Raw genomic sequence first — 21,260 nt, forward strand, 5'->3', positions numbered from 1 at the left:
TGGAGGAGTGGGCCAAAATTCCTCCACGGCGCTGTGAGAGACTAATCAATAACTACAGGGAGCATTTGGTTGCAGTTATTGCTGCTAAAGGTGGTGTAACCAGTTATTGAGTCTAAGGGGGTGATTACTTTTTCACATGGGGGCACTGGGTGTTGCATAACTTTAGTTATTTGTTCACTCAGAGTCCCTTTTATCTAATATTATTTTTTGGTTGAAGATCTGATAACATTCCGTGTCAAAAATATGCAAAAATGCTGAAAATCAGACAGGGGGCAATACTTTTTCACGGCACTGTGTCTGTGTATAATATATATATATATATATATATATAATATATATACTGTGTGTGTGTGTGTGTGTGTATATATATATATATATATATATATATATATATATATATATATACTGTATATATAAAAAAAAAACTTGTAATTTGTTTTGTGTACATGTGCATCTCCAATTCAGCTACAGTGTTTTTTTTGTTTTTTAAAACTCTGCCCATTAAATCAGTTTCACTAAAAGTTTCCTGATCAAGTTTTATTTCAAATCTGAATACCCCCATCTCACAGATTTTTGGATCCCTGGGAATGTGCTACATTCCAGCACTGTCTGTTGTGAATTTTTTAAAAGGAAAGTGAAACATAAAGCATTCTAAATTGACAAGCAACATATTGAGTTGACACCTGGTATCAAATCTGCAGCCTGTGAAATTTTGCGGCGCAGAGGTAGTCAATTATTGATAATCAGATTTAAGTGTTGGCCTGCCAAACAAGTTGGATGTAGGATCCTTTACTTTTGCACAGTGAATGCGTCGCTGAGAGTGCCTAATGGGAAACCACCCTGCACCCAAACTAGAAAAAAAGAATGCAGGATCCTGAATTGTACCGGTAACCCACAATGCAAATGTAATAAAGTTAGTGTTCTGAACCAGAAAGACATCTTCTGCAATAGTGTCATGTAACATGTACAATTGAAGCTTGACTGTCTATACAGGTATGTCCTTGAACTGCAGTTGTAGAACCGCAAGGGTTGAAGACATTTTTAAGTTCCAGACAAGGAATTAAACATAATGTTTGTATGTTGTGCTTCAAAACTGCTCTCATACTCAAACATACAGCATTGTTACTGCTTCAAATTTACCATTAAATAAGCTGTATTGAGCATGAGATTTTATAGGGGGAGTGCTTACAGGGATTTGTATTATCCCACAAGTACCATGTTTGCTTGAATTTTTATGAGATATTTAATAACGCTCCTAATAAGCAAATCTAGTCTGTAAACAGTTTGGCAGTAAGACACTGAATAAATCCTGTACATGATTTACAATTTAAATGTCTTCTTCCTGTGACTCTTCTGATTTTTTTTTAAGCCGTTTTTAATTTACTGTTTTACTTAATAAAACCTGACCTAATATATCCTGTCCTGAGACGAATGGTTGCTGTGAATGTACCTATGGGGAAGAGGGATGTAACAATTCATAGTGTATCAAAATAATCCATCATTTAAATAATCACTTGATCATATTACGCATCATACAAGCAGGACTGCTTGTGTAAATTGACCTGTAGCAGGCAACCTTGGCTTTTCCAGTCCATTCAAGACTTTGTTACAACCAGTTCCTGCATTATTCAGTTGACCATGCTGCAGATCAGTTCAATATTAAGGAAAGGTTAGAAGAAGCAATGGAATAGACTGGAAGAGCCAAGGTTGTTACCCCTGACCTACACGGAAGTTTAAAATTGGTGTCTCTCTATTCAGTCAAGGACAGGTCTCAATCTGTGTCTCTCTATCATCAAGCTAAGACTGTGTAATTATAAGCAATATCATTTGTGAAATGATTTTCATATTTCTGGAGAGAAAATTAGTACGTGGTTAAAGTACATGCAGTATTCTTGGAGAACTGCTTTATTAGACAACTCTACTGATTTTGTTTTCTGTTTTTATATTTCCATTTCCATATTTCCATTGTGGTATGAATGTTTTTGTTAAACTTGCACTACCTCTTCCTGAGTACTAGAAGCAAAGTCTGTAGGGCCAGGCTTTAATGCAGAAAATTACTTTCTCTGTGTGTAAACACAAAGCTAGTGGTCTATAAAACTACACCTACTGGTTCCCTTCTGTTATTTTACAGTAGAATGATTGTGAGCATTGGGTATGTAAAGTTTTTACAGTTATATTTGTATGTACTGCAGGGATGGAAAGAACACTTCCATTTCATAGCAGTTTGATCTAGTCCTTGTTTCACTACGAGTTTAATAAGATGCACCTGACCTTGGTACCTATACACTGTGGTGAATGAAGCTGGTAATAAAACCTGTACTGTACCTATCCTGTAAAGAGTTTTTTTATATTTTTTATTTTGGCAATGACTGAAAATGGCTTAAGGGAAATTGGGCCACCTAGAAGGAATGGGATATAAATAATAATGTGCCATTGGGTCCTGCTCTCTAATCTGCTATTGTATTAATTTAAATTCTCCATAATACAAAATAAATTAAGGTCAATTGAAGTGGAATGTAATATCTGGTGTCCTATGAAAATGAAAAATGCCGCCTGTCTGTTTGAATATGATGATCTGTTACAGTAATTGCTGCATTATGTTGGCATCAACCTGAAAAAGGGGTCTCCTACACTTGGTTTATTAAAGGCTCCCATTTCCTTACCACTGGCCTTGAGGCACTTGTCCTTCAGCTTGCTTTGAGCGATTGCCCCCCCTCAATTTGCCAGGCATGACTGCCACTTGCACTATTATTTTAGCAATCATTAACTTCTACAACGCAGTGGCGTGTGGTTGCTGCAGTTTAAATTATGTTTTGTTTCTCAAGTCAAACAGCCAGCAGCCTAACCTTCTTAGAGCTGCTGGTGCACTCCCACAAAAAGCAGCCTTCTGCGTCTTTGTATCAATCAGGCAGGTGGAAGAGCAGAGCATTTATATCTTTCTCTTTGAGTTTAGTTTACCCCTAAAGTGATTGTGGCAGGTTTTTACATTTTTTTTTTTTTTTTTTACCCCACCCATTTATGGTTTCATTTCATCAGATTAAGGTTAAGCTTTTTTTAAACAAACAAAAGAAACCGCTAAACATGAGAGCTGGGTGGATAGTCTTGCTGACCAGCTGCCATCGAATGCTGACTGCACATCAATCAGCCAATAGAGCTCTTACTCATCAGCTGTGAGCTAATTTCATTAAACAAACTAGAGGGAGGAGGGGGAAATGTGTTCTGTTACATGTGATGTCTCTCAACTAAAGGATTGTGCTCTGATGAAGGACTAAATAGTTATTAATAGTGTCTGTGTGTAAATACTGTAGCAGCATCCAGGTTTGCCTTTTACTAGAAATGACAATTATATATATTTAGAAGAGAAGGTGTTACTTTAGAGTATGGGCTGTAGGGGTGTTACCATTTTCTCACAGGGTGGTGAAAATACAGGTTGCACTTCCCTGTTGGATTTTAACAGAATATGTCACAAATCCGATGCCTATCAACAAACTGAAAAATTGTATACAGGCTTATAGAATTGTTTCAATAGTCTACCCCAAAACATACAGTGAAATAGTAATTCAAATGAAACTCTCACAGAGGCTACAAGGCAGAAAACATTCAGTAAATGAACACGGTCATCATGTTTAAATTGAAGGTGTCGTATGTTATTGCAAAAAAAAAAAAAAAAACACCATCTGATTCTTTTCAACTTTTTTTTTTCATTCAAACTTTAGAGCAGTGGTTTTCAGCCAAATAATAATCACAATATAATACTTTTTATTTTTATTTATTTATTTATTTATTTATTTATTTATTTATTTATTAGGCATGTCTGCATTTTATGAACAGCAATAGCAGCTGGTTGAATAGCCGAATTGGGGTAAAATGTTACGATATGTTACGATATGAAACGTAGGGGTGCGTGATAATACCGATATACCGGTATATTGCAATATTCATCAGGCAATACAATAACCAGTATTTGAACAACAAATATCTGTATTTTGCTTAAACTTATTCAGGGAAACGTCTACTGGAAAATGACGGCTATTATCTCATGAGATAATCCCTTCCCGCGAGAACTCGTAATGTGAGCATTCCAAACCCTGGGTCTGCACTGACCAATTTTGTATAAAGCAGCATTAAACCTGTGTTTATAGCCACAGTCATAGATGCAATGTTTAATATAAAATTAAAATAAAGATATTATTTATAATACAAATTTAAAAATTACTTAAAAAACCAGCACTGTTTTTCTGGTTTTCAAATTGGGAGCACATGCACGTACTTGAGGATTCTACAAAAAAAAAGTGTTGTGGTCTGTTATGTCCAGCGTGTGTCAGCTGTTTTTTGTGTCCTCCACCTGTCAACCCAGACTGAATGACAAATTACATTGTGTTTGTGGGATACGTCCAGTTGGTGCTGTAGGTTGCATTTTGAGTCCATGGGGAATCGCGTTATATACGTGGTGACCCAATTAAATCAAGCTGCTCTTCTATATACTGTAGTTCATTTTGTTTGCTGGGTGAAATACCCATGCAGCAAGCCAGCAAAAAAAATGGTTTAATTCTGCTGATGCCTCGCACAAGTCAATAATTTAATACCTGGGAATGCTTGCAGTGGCTCTCCATAATGGACCAATTTGATTACAGGGGGAGAAAAATGGTAAATATATTGCAGTTTTTCTATATACCATTCTGGCAAGTGGTAAACTGCATTGCAGCAGTATTAGTAAGCTGCATTAATAATGCCTATTGTTCTATCTAAACCATATATGGAAATTATATATATATATTTATTTATTTATTTATTTATTTATTTATTTATTTATTAGCAGACGCCCTTATCCAGGGCGACTTACAGTCGTGAACAAAAATACATTTCAAGAATCACAGTACAAGTAATACAATTAAGAGCAAAATAAATACAATGACTTTGGTTCTAGCAAGTACAAGTATGACAAAATACGATTCAATAACTGAGCAGATAAGTGTCAGTGATAGTTACATCAGGATATAATTAAATACAAAATACTACAGATTAAATAACACTTGACAAATTACAGTACTCTAAAGTACAGGATTAAATGCAGTAAAATAGGGGGCAGATAAGAGCAAGTAAAGTGCATTTAAGGAAGAGTGATAAGTGTCCAGGAGGAAAAAAAGAGGAGTTCTACAGGTGCTGTCTGAAGAGGGAAGTCTTGAGGAGCTGCCGGAAGGTGGTCAGGGACTGGGCAGTCCTGACATCTGTAGGAAGGTCATTCCACCACTGCGGGGCGAGGGTGGAGAAGGAGCGGACTCTGGAGGCAGGGGAGCGTAAAGGAGATAGAGCCAGTCTTCTAGTGCAGGAGGAGCAGAGAGGTCGAGTGGGGGTGTACACCCAACTCAATATATATATATTGAGTTGGGTGTATTAATAGTTATCTGCAGTGTCAAGTTTTTTTATTTGAGGACTGAGGGTTAAAAAAGGACATGAATTATTTGTACAATAGCATGCAACAAATCAGTGACTGAGCTGAGTTTTTATATAGGATCACTTTAATCACAATCTTCAATGTTAGCCCCATAAACTACAGTTTATGTCTATACCTGAAGATTGACTTTTCCTCTGTTGATCAGTGTTTAGCTTATACTTCCCCTGTAACACAGTATAATTTACTTGCTCTCTAAATGCATGCAGTATTAGGCAAAGATCAAAAATCAAACAATGGATTTGTTATACATATGAGACCAGAGATATAAATTATTTTTCTATGTTGAAGCTCTTGCTCGTAAAAGTGCAGTAAAAATGTATATGGCCATCTATAACTATTAAACTCGCAATAGTGATTATTAAATATGAAAAGCATAATAAATTAAATAAATGTTTCTAGTGGAAGTCGTTTTGAGTGTCTTCATTAAAGGCATTTTACAAGGTAAAAAATCAACCAATTTTTAAATATAATTTAACTATAATCAACTTCATTGTATTTTTTTTTTACAAAATATTAGCTGTTTTTTAATTTACTGAGTTTTTGAGAACAAATTAATAAATGTACATATAGATTTACACTCAAACAGACACTAATGCAAACCCTAGATCATTTTTAATGCTTACCATCTTTTTAAGGGGATTCTCATCTAAAATAAACTGCAGAGGTCCAAACTACAGAGGGTTATTTGATGACCAGATGTAGCCAAAGCAAGTGGCGATTTTGATATTTAAAACGGCTTCTGCTGGCTTCTGACAGTTTCTGTGCTAGTGAATATTAAGTGGCTATCTTCCAGAAACAGGAGAAAGGTCAATAGAAAGACCAGGAGTAGGCTGCTCAGCAGGGGGTCTGTCGCAGTGTCTCTCAACACCCTCTGCTGGCAGCTACTATGGATCCTCTGAAACTATCCCTATCTCAAACTAGTGAGTTAATGGTCTTTAATTTTATTACTGAAAAAAAATTGCATTGCAAGTGATCCTAAAATCATTGCTGCCTGGACTTGAACGATACAGGTGTAAAAAAAAAAAAAAAAAAAAGTTGGATCTGTTTGCACACACTGAAGGCACTTCATTCTATAATGTAGCATCTCCTGTGAATGGTTGCTTATATTGATTGCTCAATTAATTGTTTACCTTTCTGGGGTTATATGTGGAATATTTACTCTGAGGGAATGTATCGGATGTCCTTGACCTGCTATCTAATACGGCTACCCGGCAGTCCTCTGATTTTGCTCATGGTTACGGTATCTCTGAGGTTGAATGGATTTCTTTCAAAGTTCTGTGAGTAATTACCCTTCACATAAAGACAATGACAAACTTTGCATGAACATTTGTTACAAGACGTAATTCTACATATTGTGACACTAGATCAATGGTTCCCAGCCTTTTTCAATGTAGGGACCACCTTGGTGTTTGGATTTTTACCACAGACCACTTGCCATGCATTTTTTCACAACAGCATTTTGAAACTCATTTGTAGGCTTATATGTATAAGTACATGTATAAAGTAAAGTATTTATATAACATACCTAACTTAATGAGATTCCTGGGCTTGGGCCTTCACTGCCAGGTCAGATGGGGATGTTGTCATTTTGCATATTGAAAGTTGCTCAAAGCAAAGTTCCTATTTTCTTTTGTTAAAAAGGCTATTCTTTTACATTCTGAATGCTTTGTAGACAAATGGCTCAATTTTGCAGGTTTTAAGTTTTGTTTGACAAAACCTCCTGCAAATAATGCACCAGAGCTTTGGTCGTCCTTTGATCCAGTAAATGTAAATACCAGTGCTGGTCCCCGCAACATTTCTAACACAACTTACTGCACACCGAGTCGCCAGCTTCAGTCGATGTGCATATAAAACACACCGGAAGACGAGGTGGGCGGGCAGCAATTTGAAAAATTAAAATGATTGCAGAGTATTTCCAGAAGTAGTGTTAAGAGAATTTCCTTTTGGCATACAGGCTTGTGAGATATTAAACCTGGCTGAATAAACCCATATACTGTAATAACATGGCGCTGAAATCAGTCATTCACGCTACGGTACAGTTCACAAGTCAAGCTACAAATATAGCCCCTTTTTTTGTTTCACTTAAAGTTCTATTACTATATGCAGCTAACCTCTCTAAAATGTATAATATGGGAAATTTATCCCTGCCAACACTGCAGCACATATTATTGAAAATGAAAAGTTCTAAAACTGTGGTTTGTTTTAATTTAGTAATTCCATCCGAGTTGGTAATATTCATTGCAGTGCGCTACTGTTATGCAGAGCAAAAAGGGACATCCAGATACGTTTTTTTTTTTTTTTTCCCCTGAGCAGTGAAAACAAGCAAGTAGAATCATCACAGATTAGAAAGCTGGTTCAGTAAATGGCAGCTTTCAAGGCGATGCTTGGTATTGCATCAAAGGGAGCTGTAATATATATTAATTTGTAAACACGCCTGTAATAAAATAAAACAGATCAAGGGGAAAAATGCAGTGTGTGTGTGTAGAGAGAGATATAGATGTTGGTCAACGGCTTATCTTTCCACCTGAGATTGCCACCACTAACCTTCGACCAGATATTGTCTTGTGGTCTGGATCAACACGCCTTGTTCACCTGGTAGAGTTAACAGTGCCATGGGAGGATACTGTAGATGAGGCCTATGAGAGGAAGAAACTGCGGTATGCAGCGGACAGCGAGGATGAGCGAGGAACAGCGAGGATGGAGAGTCTGGGTTTACCCGTGGAGGTGGGTTGTCGAGGATTTGTGGCACACTCTACAACCCGGTTTCTCAGAGATGGCGGATTCAGTGGCCAAGAGTTGCGTTGCACAGTGAAGAACTTATCTGAAGCAGCAGAGAGGAGCACCAACTGGCTGTGGTTGAGACGGAAAGATTCTGGCCGGGGATCTCAAGCACAATAGAATGAAAGAAACGCTGATGTACGGGTAAGTAAGCTTGGCTGAGTTGAGTGGTGATCGGAGGGGGGTGATGCTGGGACGCCAGAATCACCGTCGAGCCCTCTTGAGGTGTCGTGGGCTAGTCGACGAAACACTGAGGATGGAAGGTGCCCACTTGAAGACCCCAGAGATGTACCCTACTTGGCTCAATCGAGACGGTTGACATCATCATATGGAAGGAAGCGCAAATGGATGGAGACACAGATGGATCACATTAGTTTACTGTAAAGCTACGTCTTAGTTGGTGCTTATCTTGGTGAGAGCCGAGTTCAAATCAGCATGAAGTTTTAACATCTACTCTTGTGTAATGGAAATCATAATTAATTAATTATATATATATATATATATACATACATACATACATACATACATACATACATACATACATACATACATACATACATACATACATACATGTGTATGTATGTGTGGTTATAGCTGTTTATTGTAGTTGCACAACGTGTGATTGTGTAGAAATGGGTTTTTGTGACAACTGCTGAACCAGATTTTGGGAGTTGCTTGTGGACCACCTGGAGTTTGTCCGTGGACCATAGGTTCATGGTACTGACACACCTGATTTGCTAAGCAATTAAAGGCTGTATCTTGGGAGCCAATTGCATCATGATGATCTGAAGTTATCTTTGCGGATGGCACAGTTTTAATTATGTGGCACTTGATTGAAAGTTTTTATTGAAATGTCGGTTCTCACACTGCTTCTATGAATTGATTTGTTTCCTGCAGTGCTATGCGGGTTCTGCTGTCTAAGCTGCCAAGGCCCTGGATAGTGGATGAGAAGAAGGATGATGGGTACACCGCCTTGCATTTGGCTGCTCTCAACAATCACGTGGAAGTAGCAGAGTTACTGGTTCACCAGGTATACAGATTCATAGGTTTGCCCAATACAGTCATTTGTACACAGCTATTGAACCCAGTTGTAACACTGAAGTACTCTATTTCTTATTTTCCATTCTTAAACCAACTAAACATTAGAGTAAATAAATGGACTGTAATTGCATTTCAGAATTGCCTCTTTTTTTCCCCCCTCAAATACAGGCGTTCCTCAACTTACGACGCACGGCACTTAAGACTCTTTTGCATTATTACCCTGCTTCGACTTTACGACATCGATACAGCATTTACGACACGGCGAGACACCAGCCATGCGTCATGTGCACATGCTCAGTGTCCGAAATATATTATCTGGCCAAAGAGTCAGGAACGTAACGCCAATTTATAACATTGTTCCTATGGCAAAATGTGCTTCGACTTACAACACGACTTTCAGGAACCAAGTAAGAGCGAGGACTGCCTGTATCTTTACATTTCTTGCTAAACACATATTTTATCTCCTGGCTAAGTCATCCACTTACTATCACTGATTTGGATAAACAGTCAGCTAAGGCAAATTAATCTCTTCCTCTAGTTTGTTTCAATACATTAACTGTTTTCATTTAAGAATTTTCAAGCTGGACACACTGAGAGATGCAGTGTCCAATAGTCTAATCGGCAGGGAGTTACAGTTGGGTTGCAGTTTTGCACAAGAAAGTATAAAAATTATATTGGGCATAACATCTAATCCCTGGCTACTTAGTTTTGTGTTATTTCTTTGCTTACCACTAGACCAGAGAGCCTCTAAATGAATTTCAATGTGGAAGTGGTATGTGATTATATATAAATGTTTAATCATGCTGGTTTGAGTCTGTCTACTGCATTTAAAAACTGTAGACATGACAGTGGATTGATTGTCAGCCATTGTCTTATTAAATGGGGGTTCTAGTCAAATTCTCTAAATGGCTGAGATTCTAATACAGTTACTGTCTACATCACTAAAATAAGGAACTTTTGTTTTCCAAGGTTTTCTCTTAAGATGCAAAATCCCAATGAGTTATTTAATATTTGCTAAATGTGACAATGGGAATTGCTTAATACTAAGTTAATTACTACAGTAATTAAAGGGCCAGTTCTTCAGAAACGTGTGCTGTTACAATGAAGAGTAAATTCAATGTTGAGTTGCTAGTTTCCCTGAGTCACGTGGAACTTCCTTTCAAAAAAAGTTATCTAGCGCTTAACCTGGGTTTACATAAATAAAGGTTAGAGGGGCTATAACTTGTAAACTAAGATTTCTATCAAGCATTGGTGTATTCCTCAAGGAGAATGGAGCCAAGCTATAAAACATTGCTGTAGAGAAACAGTAGTAATTGGGTTTAAATGAAGATTATTGTTTTGTTCTGCGTTTAGGGCAGCGCCAGCCTGGACATTCAGAATGCTAACCAGCAAACTGCTTTGCACCTGGCAGTGGAACGGCAGCATACCCAGATTGTCAGAGTAAGTAATTCCCTCCTAATTGAAGGTACCATCACACATATCTATTTATCTCTGTGATAAGAAATCACAAGTGGCACAAGTTCATTTTAAAATCTTGGTTCTACAGTCGAATTAGCCTTGGATGAAGCCGAGACGGCGCCAATGAAAATGTTAACTTCATAAAAAAAAGTCACTGAAACACCTCCATCTTGTGGATTTTAGTTGAACATCTCTTTGGTTAAATAAACCTGACCATTTCTGCCATCTGATGATATTGATGGTAAGACTTTTTTGAAACTGTTTGTTTAGATTTGATGTAATTTAATGAATTAATTACCTAATTAAGAATGTGATTCAAAATACTGTGAATTTAATAAGGTTTATTTCTACAGTATTCATTTTCCTGACCATGTATATGGTGAACATTTGTGTAAAATTGTAGTGTGTAATCCTTTCTGAAACACAGGTCACAGAGCGTCTTTTTCTTGAGCAAACAGCTGAGTTTTTTTGCTATGTGCCATGGAAAACCACCCCAGGGTATAGCTTTGTCAGCTCCATAAACTTTGATTTAATTAAGACCTGATGTTCTTGTTTTGGGGGTGGACTGTTAAAGAGAGCAAACAGCATTCAGGTAGATGGAGAAGTCTACTTCACATGTGTGTGTTTGTTTTTCTAAGACAATTTTATAAACAGTAGAAATAAAATAATAAATTTGAATACCTTAGTCATTAATATACAAAAGGGTTGTTAAGATTGTCTTTTCAGTTAGCAGCTGCGGTAATGATCCTGACTGTGTAACCAAATGGGAATAATCACTGAAATGGAACATTTGTGTTTTTTGTATTTGAGAGATTACCATCCATGTAATTCTGTTGTTTAAACTGCAGAGCATAGAAAATGAGTACCGTTTCAAATTTGGATTAATTAGAATTTCATTTTTGCAGCTCAAAATTTGAATCTTTTTGTGTGTTAACCCATGCCGAGGATGCATATCCCTGGAGTTCAGATTTCCATACATCAGTACTTCTCACTGTACAGTTTTGCGTATAGCAAACGAACCGTTTGTCTAATTCGAATGAAACTGGCTAAGGGCCACCTTCTTTTTGTAAATGGTACTTCATCAAACACTACATTGGCAAGGTGTGGTTGTGGAGCTCCTAGAATGGACTTGTCAGAAGAAAATTTAATTGCGGGTTCCTATTTGAAAGGGTGTCGAGCGCAGTATCCCAGACTGACAATAACAGTGTCTTTGGTTCTATGGTTAGAGCAAAGAATACCAAGTCTGCTTTTCACACCACCAACTTTACGCAGTATCAGCCCCCCCCCCCCCCCCCCCCCCCAATGTTTCTCAGTTTCCATATCTGTTTAAGCATTTCTTTCATCTAGTGATAAGTGGATCTTTTCAAGTTGTTGCTAATTCACCCATACCTAAATACTCAGTAATCAAAGCTGAGTAAATCTAAATATACTTCTTAGTCAAAGTAAATTAGAAAACCTTGATTTGGTCACAATAATCGATACAGTGCTTTAGCTTAACGCTGTGGTTGGATCCACAGTTGAGACTGTGCTATTTTGTTCCGTCTTATAATGCTAGAGCAATATGGGCCAGATGGGAGCCATTACCACACTGCTTTATAACTGGCCACCCTACAACAGAGAGTAATTCAAAATGTCAGCTAGTCCAGTCACATTGGTGCATGATAGTGTCAATGCTGCATTCTCTGTGAATCCTATAGTATGTATCGGTTTATGTGGCTTTAGAATTCACTCTGTAAATAAAACATGCACTTCCCTTGCTAGGACAGGAGCACTTTGGAAGTGATGAAGTGTAAGAGTTTTTTTCTGTGTCCAGCTAGAGTTCAGTTCCTAATCCAATGCTGCATTGCCTCTAGCTGCTGGTTCGTGCAGAAGCGAAGCTGGATATCCAGGATAAAGATGGAGACACTCCTCTCCACGAGGCTCTCAGACACCACACCCTCTCCCAGCTCCGCCAGCTCCAGGATATGCAGGACGTCGGCAAGGAGGATAGCCCTTGGGAGCCATCGAAAAACACTGTAAGTGCAGCGTATGCTCTTTTTTGTTTTTTGTTCTTATTTAATGAGTGTCCTATTCCCACTTGTATATTTTAACTAATGCTCACACAAGAAGGATTTTAGTCATGTCACACTTCACATTTGTACATGTATTTGGAGAACCGCTCATTCAATTGTCATGAAACTTGATATTCACATTATTTAGTTTGTCACACATTTGCATATACCGTATATGCTAGATATAGCACCCAGTCTTGGCTGTCTCCCCTTATTCATATTAGCACCTAGTTTCACGGGACAAAGATTAATAAGTGCCCACGCTCTCCAAAGCCTATTCATATTGTTTGAGTGTTGAGTGAAAAATCAAGCCAATAGAAAGTTGAAGTCCAGACCAAAAAGTATTGCAAAATAATACTAACCAGGCTCTGGAGTTGGGCCCCTGTATTGCATCGATTTATATACAGATACAGTGAAAAGAGAATATATTTAACATAAAATAGGAACTGGGTTAATCTGAAACTATTTTTGTTTTCTTTGGTTTTCCAGTTAATAATGGGCCTGGGAACTCAAGGTGCTGAGAAAAAGAGTGCTGCATCGATTGCCTGTTTCCTCGCAGCCAATGGAGCAGATCTGACTATCAGAAACAAGAAGGGACAATCTCCACTGGATCTCTGCCCTGATCCCAGCCTCTGTAAGGCATTGGCAAAATGTCATAAAGAAAAATCAAGGTTGGTGGTTAATCCCTATTAGAGTTCATAAAAGCAGGAGTCTTTGGTGCACCTGTTTTCCAGTGGGCAATAGATTAATATTTCATTAATATATAAAATAATAATAGTGCAGTAGTCTGTTGTGTATCCGACTGTAATGGGACCAGAGTAAGGGCAGGTATGTAACATGTCGGATAAATGAATCCTGTGTTAAATACCTTTATACACAGCTGTATTAATTACTATATTCACACAATTATTGTTTTGAGGTTCAGCTTTTATTAGGGAACTCCTCTAAATCCCTTGTTTAGAAAGATACAGGGTATTAATGCTTGTGACAGGGTAGATGTCTGCCGTGTGGGTGCGTGCATTCGCTGCTGAGTGACAGGCAGGAGATCGAGACGGAGGTTGAAGTTGATACGCCCCACAGACGAACAGGATTTGTTTGCATATCAACACACTGAACAGCTCACGTGATACTACAAGCAATGGTAGCGTATATACAAAACAGTGTACGAAAACTTTGGTGGGATTTACAATCTCTGAAGTAATCTTCTCTGTTCAATAATAAACGAACTCCAGCTACTCGCCCGGCTGTCAGTGGTTTCGACTTGCTTACTCACTCTTCAGTATCCAACCCTGGTTCTGGCACCTCACTCACTCACTCCACTCACTCCACTCACTCCCTCACTCACTCACTCACTCACTCACGTGAGTAAATGGAACCTATTTATACCTGATGCCCCGCTGGAACACGCCTGCCTGCTGATTTAATCCGCACCTGGCTCTCTGAGGAGCGTCAGGTACTTCATTAATTAATTACAATAAATACACACTATTTACAATATACATTTACACTAAAAACCCTCTTCATGCGCACGGCTTCTGCCCTACCACAGTGCTGTGTACACTTACATTAGTGTCGGTTAATTTACACTGTAGCAAAACACATAGGGTTTTGAAAAAACACAACGGATTACTGTACCTGTATTTAAGATTTCAACATAAAATTAAAATTAGTTGTACTCCTTGCAGAAGAGGTCCTGAAAAGATGTTGACCTATTGTTTTTTTCTGGATTATGCTGAACACTGCCCACCATTGTGTTCTAATGATATTTAATATTTTATTGCAACTGAAAGGCTTCAACTCGGGTATCGGTTGTGTTGTTCAGGGCATCGTCTTGCAGAAAAACTGATATATAGCAATAGATTCATATTTTTTCTCATGCATTAAGATACCTTTTTATCGGATCACTTGATTATTAATTTCATTTTTTGGTGCTTATTTTTAGCTTTTTATGTAAATCTGGGCTTTCGCTTTTTATATGCTGTGTGAAATTACTGGAAATTACTTATTTGGAAATTACTTTCCAAAATGCTTGGGCATTTTTTTTCTGTCAAAATATATATAGTAACTCGACAGTACTTGCACACTTAAGTTGTACCTTCTGGTTACAAGCACATCATCTGGGGTTTTTGTGTGTAGGCTTTTTTTTTTTTTTTTTTTTTACATCTTGCTACAATTTGCAGTTCTGTTTTTTTGCAAATCTCGCAAGCGGAATCTCCAATAGAAATGTAGGAATTTGCTGCCACTCAGTACTTGGGGTGGGTTTAAAGTATTCAGAACGAATCAATGATAGAGACAAGTCTGGAAGGAGGGACATTGTCCAGCTGCACTGGGAAATTTAGGTTTGTTTGTTTGTTTGATTTATTTATTTATTTATTTATTTATTTATTTATTTATTTATTTATTTTTTTATTTTTTATTTTTTTGTACTAGGTATTTTTTTTTAAATAGAAAAGGGGTGAAGTCAATGTGAATTGAGTGACCATTTCCAGTGTTTTATTTTAATTTTGTATCTGGGGTGTTTTATCAATTTTTATTGGTTAAAACCAAAAATCAGAAGCCCTAATGATGTATCAGATAAACTAGCTTTCAAGACCACAAAGAACTCTTCGTTGCATGATAAAGACAGTTCAGCCTTAGAAATATGTGTGTGTGTTCAGCTGATCCTATTAAAAGGTATAACTAAAAAAAAACCTTGTACTTCTCGTAAATTAACCAGCACGGCTTATGCTGTTCTTAATGCCTTAAGAAAAATCCCTCGCTTGCTATGTACATCTGTTGGTCTGTTTATTTCAACTGCTTGTGCTGAAGGAGTCTTATGTCTCTGTTACTCACAAAGCAGCCTCAACCCTCACCTAACCATCCTTGAAGTTGGGTGGCTACTTAGTTCTAGTGCCTACCCAGACAAAACAACCCAGGTGCACACAATCTCTTGCAACAATAGAATAACCTATTACTAATATGTTTTGCCAAATTTATATTTTCTTTTTAGTTTGACAAATTATTATTATTATTATTATTATTATTATTATTATTAATATTATTATTATAATTATTATTATTATTATTTATTACATTACTAGAAAGAAGTAACAAATATGCTCTTATCATTATTAAATATTTATGCATGAAAGAAAGCAGTTCTTGAGACATGTCCTAGGAATCCACTTTTTTTATGTATTCCAATACTGTACATAAAATAAACGCTTGTCAATCCCAACTGGATGTGGGATGAGAAAATAAAGAATTGGCCTCAACTTAAAGCCCTGCAGCCTTAGCACAGTTAAAAGTGGATGGTGGTTTTGTAATGAGGCCTTCTGTTCTCTAGATACAACTATTGCAATCCCAAACATAAGCCGCCACTGACTTTCTATCATTAAAGCATTGAACTGTAATCTAACCAACAGCCTAGTGGTTAACCAGCCAGTTGAAACGTGTACTGTTAAACTGTGTGTTCTATGACCTGCTCTTTACTGACCTGTGTTGCACTCTATCTTTCCAGTGGACAGGTTGGCTCTCACAGCCCCTCGCTGATCAGCAACGACTGTGAAACACTTGAGGAGTGCATGGTATGCTCTGATATGAAGAGGGACACCCTCTTCGGGCCCTGTGGGCACATTGCCACCTGCTCATTGTGTTCTCCACGGGTCAAGAAATGCCTCATATGCAAGGACCAAGTCCAATCCAGAACAAAGGTAATTTCAGTCTTTGGCTCTCCAGAAAGTCTGCTCTTTATCTTTATGAAGTCTGAGAATTCATGTCAAGTTATGAGGGCAGAGGATAAGGTCATGCGTGTGTTTTTAGATTGCTTCTGTTATTAAGGTGTCCTGCCTTTTGCATTTTCTTCCCACAGATTGAAGAATGTGTGGTATGTTCGGACAAGAAGGCAGCTGTGCTCTTCCAGCCTTGTGGCCACATGTGCGCCTGTGAGAGTAAGTGAAACATGAGTTAGTTGCCCCTGTGTCTTAACTTCTACTAACTTTGTGGGCGTTGGATAGACATTTTCTGTATTGTCACCATAAAAAATATATATATAATTTCATACCAATTTCATCACTATTTGATGAAGATCGCGTAAAATAATTTGGAAAAGATGTGCTCCATGTGGATGGAGGGAAGTTATTCTGTACAATTTGCAGCAAGGTTCTGGACTAATGTTAAAAAGGATCGCATAGTTGACAACATTAGAGGCCCTCGTCATGTGGCAGCAACAGAACAAAGAAAATGAAGGGCAGAGAGAGGGGGCATGACAGCAGCAAAGCAACAGCACACAATTACTGGAGTGCTTGCATGACAAAATGAAAATCAACAGTACAGAGAAAAGACTGGGTGGAGGCCTGTCCCTCTCGAAAAAACAGACAATCCCAAAATGAGAGAGTTCCTAAACGAGCACGTAAGAAATGGGGGCTGTATCCCTCAAGCAAGTACACTGAGACATACCCCTCTTCCCCGGTTCTTTGAACAGCACAAGCAACAACTGATAGCTGAATTGAAGAGTCAACACGTAGCTGTAATTGTGGATGAATACACAGACAGGCTGAACCTGTATGTGGCGAATATTCTGTTACAGCTGGTGCAGGTTTCAAACAATTGCCCAGCTGCTGCCAAGCTCACAGAAACAGTGGAGTTAGAGCGTGTTAATTACTGTATGGTTTCACAAGCTGTGGTAGACTCTTGTACAACATGAAATTGACTTTTCAAATGTAGTGGCTTATGTGACGGATAATGCAAAGTACATGCGAAAGTCATTCAAAGACAGTTTAAGTGGCATTTTAACTAACTGCATTCACGTGACCTGCTGAGCATACATTACAGCTTTACTAAGCGAGTGCTGGTGCCGATTGTATACAGACGTGGACCGTCTGTGTGCTCTAATAAAAAAGCTGTTCTGCAAAGCCCCACTCAGACGTGCTCGTTTCAGAGACTACCTTATCGACCACGGCGTTGAAAGCCCAACATTACCGCCGGAACCTGTTGTAACAAGATGGAGTACTTGGTTCAAAGCCGTGGAGTATCACTGCCATCATGTGGAGTACTACAAAGGGTTTGTTGCTCAGGAAATCGAAGTGGAGGATGTGTCTTAGAGGAGCTAAGTGTTTTACTGCAGAGAGAATCGCTTGAGGCAGATTTAACTTTTTATCCAAGCCGAAGCAACGCCACTTGTTCAGACATTACTTAAGTTTGAATCACGGTCGACGTTACCAACAGAAGTGTACAACGTTGCATCTTTGGTACAAAGAACGGAATGCACAGGACAGTCTCAAACGTCAAATTTTCCACAATTGCGCAGGGATACCTAAATACAGACAAACAGCCAGCATACAGATTTTTCTGCGATGTGCGAATCTTGGATCCCAAGCAAGTTCCTGTACAATCCCACAACCTCAGCGACTATGAACAGAGTATCCTGCTGCTGAGTTCTGTACATGAGGGTGAGTGGGCCGTTTACTTGAACATTGTAAATTAATTCCCCAGTAACAATGAAATGTCTCTCTGCAGTTTTTGGAACGGTATGGACACGCGTTTGCCAAAATTTAGCCAGATTGCTCGAGTTGTTTTGGCAATCCCATGTAATTCAGTTGATGCTGAATGCAGTTTCTCTAAACTTGGGCAAATGCTAACCCCACAATGTTACTGTATGTCAATGGAAAGTATGAAGGTGTATGTCCAAATGAGCTTTAATGTGTCCTAAGCATGTCTATTAATATTCATGTGAGGATACTGACACAAATACTTCTAATATAAAGATATTTGCATTAAAAAATGTTACTGATGCTGTATACTGAAGCGCACTTATGTATAGCTGAACTGAGCATGCTTTCTGGGTTAGACTACAGGTTTATTTATTTATTTATTTGTTTAATTATTGAGAATTTACTGAAATGAATGGACTTCTTCACCTGAAGAAATTGCATTATTCTAGATTCCCCTGTACTGTTAGTTTGGTGCATAAAAATATTAGTGTGTTTGTGATGTTGCTTGTTGGTTGTGGTTGTTGGTTGTTGTTGTTGTACATATTTTTCATGTCCATTACATCTACTGTTTTGTATTAATAAAATGAAATTTCTGAAATTTAAGCTTTGGAAATCCGAAATGACTCTATTTTCATTGCCGGAAAACACTGGCCTTGTATGTCACTTACACCGTACAGGGTTATGTCGGGAAGCCGTTTATATCAAATGGCGTTTGTCGTTTGCCATTCCCATTGATTTCAGTAAAAAGGCAGTACTTTACTTTAGTAAAAGCTTGACGGATCGATCAGTCAGCTGTTTGCTCCTCGTTACTGAGCGATTACCCCTGTACTGTGCCTTGCCTATGTAATCCCTGTACGTAGTGTTGGATTTACAGTGTGAAAAAAACAGCACTGACTGCAACAGCAAGCATGGCTGGAAAGAGAAAAGCGATGAGCATCAGCAAGAAAATTGACCTCCTAAAGATGAATGCGCTGCCGAAGATGAGCCAGCGCGGTCTAGCGCAGCATCTCGGTCTTCTTAAATCTACCGTCGCTGATTTACAGAAACGGCGTGTGCAGCTTTTTACTGAATGGCATCAAAATTCCAACCCAGACAGAAAGAGGAAGTGCAATGGAAAGGACGTGGAAGTCGAGGAGGCGCTTCTGTGCTGGTTTCAGAATGCGCGAGGGGGGGATGCGCTCATCAGTGGCTCTCTTATAGCCCAAAAAGGCAAGCACTTGGCTGAAGCACATGGCAAACCTGATTTTAATCCATCTGAAGGTTGGCTTCAGAGATGGAAGTCTCGCAACAACATAGGGTTCCGCCAAGCACACAGAAAAACTTCATTCAAATACCGCAGGTGCAGAGCAGTGGTTACAAAATGTGTTGCCCAACCTGCTCGAAGAGTATGAACCCGGAACATCTTTAATTGTGACAAGAATGTTTTGTTCTATAGGTGTGTTGGTTATGGCACACTCGCCTTTAAAAATGAAGCTGCACTTGTCCAAAAAAAAGCAAAGGAAAGAATTTGAGTTTTGCTGTTTTGCTATAGTATGGATAGCAGTGAAAAATGTGACCTACTAGTGATTGGCAAATCGAAAACCCCATGTTGTTTTAGAGGAGTTCACCATAATTCTTCTGGTCACCCTCACGTCTCTGGGCAAAGGAATATACGTCTTACCTTCATCCCTGCCAACACAACATGCATAATCCAGCTCTTGGACCGGAGCATAATTTATGAAGCAGCATTACGTTCGGTCAATGAGAGCGACAGTTCTTGAAGAACTGGACTCGAATACAGAACAGAATGCAGTTCAGTGTTTAAATAAAATGTCTCTGTTAGATGCTGTGCGCTTGTTAAAGCATGCTTGAAACTCTGTCAGTCACCAAACAATGCAACGATGCTTCAAAAACACTGTATTGGAGTGCTGACGAAAATACAACTGAAACTCTGGCAACACCAGATCATGTCAGAGGAATAATTCTCTGAGCTGTGTCACCTTAGCGACCAGGATGCTCTGCTTGAAACGGCTGTAAGCGAGGTAGTCGGTGCAGTGAGGGACATCATGGAGAATGCAGAGAATGCCGAGCAGGACCTGGATGACCTGAATGACCAAGAGGAACAGTCATTGGTAACGCCAACCGATGTGCGTGCTGCGATTGTAACACTGCGGTGTGCTATGGAGCAACACCCGGACATAAAGCCGGAATGGGACATGTTAGGAAATGTTGAAAAAGTTTGGCATCCATACTGCCAACAAAACACCGTCCAGATGTTTAACAGAGTTCTTTGCTGGAAACAGTTTGTGGTAATGTACCAGTACTGTATAAATTATTTTTTTGCACTTACATTAAAAAGTTACCTTTTATTTAATATGTTTGATTACTGTAATGAGTCTGGCTTAATAAAGCTTTTTAACCACACACACTTGTTTGTTTTGAGTACTGTACTGGTGATTGGAGGACATTTTGAATGTCAGGTTATTGTGTGGGAGTTTATACCATCCATCGTTACTGTGTGAGAATCACAATAACACAAATGCACCCGTTCTAAGTGGTGGCGACTGTAATATTAAGATATATAATTAATATATATATCTATATATATCTATATATATATATATATATATATATATATATATATATATCTATAGATATATATATATATCTATAGATATCTATATATATATATATATCTATATATATATATATCTATAGATATATATATATATAGATATATATCTATATATATATATATATATATCTATATCTCTGTCAAATATTTTTTCATTCTTGAGCTCAACCAGACAGTAAAAAAAAATAGGCTGTAAAACATTGAGCAAATAAAAGCTGTTAAAGTTAGCCATTTAATGAATATTGCAAAATTCGCTTAGATAAAAGGAAGTTTACAGTCATTGGAAGTAAAGTGCAGTACATAAGTTTATTTCTTGTGAAATGTGCTTCCCATTGTTTATGATTTTCCATTGGCACTGCACGGTATAATAAAAGTTCTATAATTCGTGGAGT

At 38.2% G+C, this 21,260-nt stretch overlaps 1 protein-coding gene across 5 annotated transcripts in view; it reads left to right on the top strand.

Annotated features, from left to right (window-relative positions):
* Positions 1-21,260, top strand: part of LOC117400183 (E3 ubiquitin-protein ligase MIB1) — a 105,242-nt gene that overhangs the window by 72,065 nt on the left and 11,917 nt on the right. For all 5 annotated transcript variants that reach the window (XM_033999689.3, XM_059022060.1, XM_059022062.1 and 2 more), the window contains 6 exons: positions 9,131-9,263; positions 10,628-10,714; positions 12,586-12,747; positions 13,273-13,454; positions 16,283-16,475; positions 16,634-16,712. In XM_033999689.3, coding sequence (XP_033855580.1) covers positions 9,131-9,263; positions 10,628-10,714; positions 12,586-12,747; positions 13,273-13,454; positions 16,283-16,475; positions 16,634-16,712 — 836 coding nt within the window. The remainder of the gene's footprint in view (positions 1-9,130; positions 9,264-10,627; positions 10,715-12,585; positions 12,748-13,272; positions 13,455-16,282; positions 16,476-16,633; positions 16,713-21,260) is intronic.

Source organism: Acipenser ruthenus, chromosome 4 (genome assembly GCF_902713425.1).
Source record: "Acipenser ruthenus chromosome 4, fAciRut3.2 maternal haplotype, whole genome shotgun sequence".
Taxonomy (NCBI): Eukaryota; Metazoa; Chordata; class Actinopteri; order Acipenseriformes; family Acipenseridae; genus Acipenser; species Acipenser ruthenus.